Raw genomic sequence first — 5,817 nt, forward strand, 5'->3', positions numbered from 1 at the left:
CTTCATGTTTATGGAAGTTTATTTATAAAACTTTAAAGTTTGTTTCAGCAGAACTCACTGAACTTCTTCCTCAGTGGAACAAACATGGTGTGTGTTTGTTCTGTCACAGCAGCAGAACCAGTAGGATTGCCTCACACACACACACACACACACACACACACACAGGGAGGAGTCAGTCACGTCATGTCGGGGTGCAGCTTTAAACGGGTCCCACCCTCCTCAGAGCCCAGAACACAAGCTGAAGCCGGACCGACTGACAGGACGAGCCGCTGCTGAACGAACCCCGAACCACCGGCTCCGGTAAGAACCCACCGAGCAGCGAGTCCGGTACCGACACTGTGTGTGATTTTAACCCGGAAACCAGGTCCGGTCGTTATGATAAAGTAACTCACATGGATCCGGTTTAGTTCAGTTTCTTCTCTCGGCTTGTTTGTGTGATGAAAACATCCCGGAGCGGATCAGAACATGGTGCTGCTCAGGTTCGGCCATGGTTCTGATTCAGACCCGGACAGACTCAGAGAGACGAACATGTGGATGTTTAGCAGATAAACAGTTATATCCCATTAATTACTGCATTAACTCCTCTGGATCTGTCAGAGAGCCTTAATTAGTCTTAATTAGAGCTTCACTAGTTCAAACATATGATGAGCTCATAGATCATAAAACCAGTCCAGTACCAGAACCTACTGAACATGGATGCATCAGTGTTATGTATGAATAATAAAGGTCCAGATGTCACGTTGTAATTAATTAAGAGCACTTCAGCACTTTAATTACTAGACCTGTAAACACATTACATCACAGCTGAATAGTTGTTAAAATGAGCCAATCAGCAGATCATTGATTGTTTTCGTGTGTTTATTTCCTGCTTATGACGTCAGACGTGTTTGGAGAAGAACAGCTTCACGCGACTTTCTGTCATTTTTATAAACGAGAATAAAAGATTATTTGATCAGGAAACAGAAATCTGAGGTGGTGTGATCAATAATCACAGAAACCCACATGGTTCTGCTCTGTTTGGGTCAAGAGTGTTAAAATAACATAAAGGAATGAGACTTCATGGTCCAGAACACACCAGGTGACCTCATGAGGAGGCTTCTTGTTCATAAACGGCCAACAGCTCCAGCAGGACAACACAACATCAGACAACATCAGACAACAGGAAACAGACCCAGCAGCAGATTAGAGTCTTTATGGTGGACCCAGGTGGACCCAGGTGGACCCGGGTCCTCTGGTCCTCTGTACCTGACCTCACATCACACCGTGGAGCAGCAGCAGCGCTCTGACTCCTCTCTCCACCACAAGCAGCTGCTTTCAGGCCTGAGGTGGAGCTGAAGCCAGTCAGCTGTTCCGCTGTAAACAGGCTCCGCGGTGGGAGGCAACCAGCGGCTGGTGGGAGGGACGGAGCCGGGAGAGCGAGGGGGTTTTTCCAGGCGGGCTCTGGCTGTTACATCATGCGGTGCAGTGAGTAAGACATGCGGGCAGGGCGGGCAGGTGGTTACCGAAGAGTTTCTGGAAGTAGGTCGAAGTTGCTGGAAGCCCTGATCCGGACTGTGTCCTTATCTGCTAACTGTCAACCTGCAGCAGTGCCGATAGCTCCAGTGACATTATTATTGTGATCATTATGATTATTACCAGCAGCTTCTACAGAGCAGCAGACACATGAGCAGCACATGCAGGCAGCCAGGAGTCCAGTTCATAGCAGCAGGAGCCAGACGGTAGTCATGTGGAGTATGTAGACACGCTGCTGTATGTCAGCTAGCCAGCTAGCTAGTTAGCATAACTCTGAGGAGCAGTGAAAAAATGCTAAAAACGAAAAACTATGTAGATGTAAATGTAGAAAAAAACACACATTTCACTATTTATTAGCTGTCTTGCCAACATTTTTGAAAAAAAAAAGTAAGATACCACTCATATCTTTATGCTAAATAGAATAGAATAGAACTTTATTGATCCCGTTGGTGGAAACCTCAGGGAAATGGTTGTACTAGCAACACCAACACAACACCAACACAACATTAGTAATATTAGTAGTAATAAATGTGAAGCTACCACCAGCAGCTAGTTAGCTTAGCTTAGCACAAAGACTGGAAACCGGGGGAAGCAGCTAGCCTGAAGCTAAGTGTCAAATTACACGACAGATGAGAGGCGTTAGTGAACTTTAGAGGAGTTTTTATTTGCTGACATTGTGTGCTAACTAGCTAGCTAGCATAAAAGATTCTCTGAGTAGCAGTGACAAAATGCTAAAAACATTAGAAGAAGTGGAGAAAGTGTTCATATCCTTTACTGTAAACGTAGCAATGGAACACACATTTCATTATTTATTAGCTATCTTGCCGACATTTTGAAAAAACAAAAAAAGATAATACCACTCTTATGTCTTTATGCTAAGTGTGAAGCTAACACCCCTTAGCGACTTTCCACCGCTGGACATTAGCAGCAGTAATCCTGGTAATAGCAGTGGTGGGTCTACTGTACATTTTCTCTTTGTTAGTCGATAAAAAATTATGCCAAAATAGAAAACAATAACTGTTTTGTTGTCAGTTTTCTTTCGTGTTTTAGGTTTTTGGACAGTTGTTCTCACCTGAACATGCCATCAGTTTGTGCTGTGGATGAACATGATGTGCATTTTACAGTTTTCCCAACATTTATGTTCAATATTTGGTTCTTTGGTTGTGTCGTAAATCCCTCAGTAGTAAATAATGTGCTGGAGCGTTTTCCACATAAAGACATTTCCATAAGCAAAGATAAAAAGATCTTATATAAAAATGTTTTCTTGTTGTTTCTGCGTTAGGTCTTGAGTGAAGAGGATTTGTGTTTTTTGCTGGTCGCTCTGCTTCCACACCGAGCCGTCGTACAGAGCAGAACCTTCTAGAACCTGGACAGACTTTACGTCTAGAACAAGAACCGTACAGCTGAGGAGACACCAGTGGTGGTGACCGACTGCCGGTCTCATCGACCACCGTCCCCTGACCCACCAAAGCCATGCTGTACCTGAAGAAGTACTTCACCGAGGGCCTCATCCAGATGGCCATCCTGCTGAGCCTCTGTGGGATGAGGGTGGACGTGGGCCTGGAGCCCTACCTGCCTCCCTCCTGGCACGAGATGATCCTGGGTCCGACCTCGGCGCTGACCCAGACGCAGTTCCACAACCTGCGCAACCGCCTGGAGGAGGGCCACAACCTGCACCCCAAGAGCGTGGATCTGGACGGGTTCTTCACAGCGAGGAGGCTGCTGGGATGGGTCCGCTCTCTGGACAGGCTACAGGTAGGAAAACCGGCCAGGTGTCTGAAACGTCTTCACCTCTGAAGCTAAGCTAAGGCTTCTACCTGTAGTTACCTGTTTAGCATGCAGACGTGAGCGTGCACAGATCTGCTCATCTAACTCTTAAAAAACAGCCAGTTCTTAGCTCTTAGAGGACTTGAATGGTACCACGTTTCATCAGTCAGTCTCCTCATAAAAGGCTGTAGTTGCAGGCTGGAGACGCTGTGCACCACATGTCTTTGATTGGGATGTTTTTCCACAGCCTGTAAAACGTGGAGCATGTGAGCTGCTGCAGGGAGATGAACAGATTCTCAGCCAGCAGAGAGTCGTGTCCTCCACAACGAGACAAATAAAAGAGAACCAAACGCTTTTCTCTGCAGGTTCCTCATCCGGAGCTGCAGACGTGGCTGGTCCAGCGGGAGCCGGACGCTCTCCCCGTCGGCTGTTCGGACCAGCCGTCCCTGAGGGAGAGAGCTCCTGCCGGGGTGGAGAGAGACCGGACCTCCCCTTCTGTGGAGGTCAGAGCCGAACTCAGTAACCTGGAGGACGAAGACGAGGAGGAGGAGAAGGAGGTACGGCGTTTCCCCAACCACCGGGGGATGAGCTGCATGTTCTTGTGCAACACCTGGTCAGAACTTTACTGAAACTAAAAGCTCAGCCGTGTTACTAACATGGTTACCTTTAGTCCTAAACACCGGGGTGTCAATGTGAAATGGTTCTGGCACAACCAGAAACCCACTCTGGGTTCTGTGGTTACCAGCACAGGTCCGGTGGATAGTTTAGTGAAGGTACAAGGCTTGTGTTTAGTTCTCTGGTGACCTTGTTCCATCCCATAACCTCACAGAGCATAAACCAGCTGCTCATGACATTCGTTCATCGCTGTTGCTCCATCGTGGAGGCGGGCGGTGGGGCTAATTAGACCTGAAGTGGAGATAATGAACTTAAATCTTTCCACATGAAAAATGAAACAGCTGGAGAGAGAAGAAACTCAAAGACCGTTGACTTCTTGACACGCTGGTTACTGCATGATGACTGGAAGGGTTTTATTGGTTCCACTGGACTCTAAACCCTGGACCTTCTGCCTGATAAACAGGTTACTAGTTTAGCATGTTAGCATGCTAACACTGGCTAGTTAAAGGCAAAGTGTAGCCGAGGCTGATAGGAGTGAAATGAGTTAACGTTTAACCTGGTAGTAGGTGATAAGTCAGAGGATCACAGGTTGGTCCGGTTCATTATCTGTGTGATTCATCAAATAGTTCAACTTCAAACTGCAAACAGCATCGCGTTAGTGGATCACCAAAGTAATGAGGTCACATCGTGTCGTAATAAACACAGTGCTGGGTCTGTACAGCTGAACAACCGGCTACATGTGTTACTGGACTCCGGGTCGACCCAGAACACCACAGAAACATTCACAATAAAGTTCTGTGACTGACTGGAAGGTTCAGCTCTTTATTTAGGTTCACATCATATAAATCAGTGCTGTTCACTGTTGTTGTTCTTGACTGTCACCAAAACTGAACCAAACGTCATGTGAGGCGATGACTCAGCGATGAGTCAGCAGGAAGCTCCCTCCCCTCCAGTGAGCTCACCAGGAAACCGAAGCAACAGAACCAGTACAGCTGAAACACCGCACGGTGAAAAACAACCAGCCTGTCACTGTTCTGACCCGCTCAGCACTTCTTAAACTTAATACTGAGACAGAACCAGGAATCAATTCAGTGTCACAGCAGTCCTGTCATAACATCCACGGGTTCACCAGGAATAAACAACTAATCAGCGTCCTGTTAATAGCACTGATTAGCCAACATGAGAGCAAACACAGGCCTAATAAAAATAAATGTTTGGCTCAGCCGGTGGTCCACAGTGTAGCTCCATAGCAACAAGCTACTTCCTGTTTATGTCCTCCAAGAGAAGGAAGTGGGGTCTCAGAAATTAATTCTCCCTCATGGTGATCAGACTGAGGTCCGTCTAAATGCTAACAATGCTAATAATGCTAATAATGCTAATAATGCTAATAATGCTAATAATGCTAGTAATGCTAGTCAGGCCGTTAAAGATAACTGCAGTACAGTCGGACCGCACGGCGCCCACGGCCCGCCTCCTAAACCCTCTGCTCTACAGACAGGTAGGGCGTCTGCCGGTGGGCAGCTGATCCGGGCGGCACCACCCACTTCATGTTCTGGCTTGTTGGGAGCTCCATTTATTAACGGCATCACGTCAGACGGACTAGAACCCATACGGTACCCGACTGAGGCGCTGAGTCCTGCCCCAGTTCTGGAAGCCTGTCAGATACAGACATGTTGAAACTGAAATAATGTGTAGACCTGTTGGGGGGCCTCTGAGACCCTGGAAGGTGTCCTGAGGCTGTAGATGTTCAGAGATTAGGCTGAAGTTCTGGTTCTCAGAAGATACCACTCAGGACACCAGTGACCCGTCCTAACAAACACAATATATAAATAGGCCACATACCAGCCGACATGTCCAGTCAGGGCTTGTTCACACACACACACACACACACACACACACACACACACACACACACACACACAC

General features: G+C 47.2%; 1 protein-coding gene across 1 annotated transcript in view; it reads left to right on the forward strand.

The window, feature by feature from the left end:
• Positions 1-228: 228 nt before the first annotated feature.
• LOC103364773 (nuclear factor erythroid 2-related factor 1-like) overlaps positions 229-5,817 on the forward strand; it is a 15,879-nt gene continuing 10,290 nt past the window's right edge. The window contains exons 1-3 of the mRNA XM_008292023.1: positions 229-300; positions 2,795-3,267; positions 3,645-3,836. Coding sequence (XP_008290245.1) covers positions 2,986-3,267; positions 3,645-3,836 — 474 coding nt within the window. The 5' untranslated portion in view covers positions 229-300; positions 2,795-2,985. The remainder of the gene's footprint in view (positions 301-2,794; positions 3,268-3,644; positions 3,837-5,817) is intronic.

Source organism: Stegastes partitus, unplaced genomic scaffold, assembly GCF_000690725.1.
Source record: "Stegastes partitus isolate 25-593 unplaced genomic scaffold, Stegastes_partitus-1.0.2 Scaffold779, whole genome shotgun sequence".
Taxonomy (NCBI): Eukaryota; Metazoa; Chordata; class Actinopteri; family Pomacentridae; genus Stegastes; species Stegastes partitus.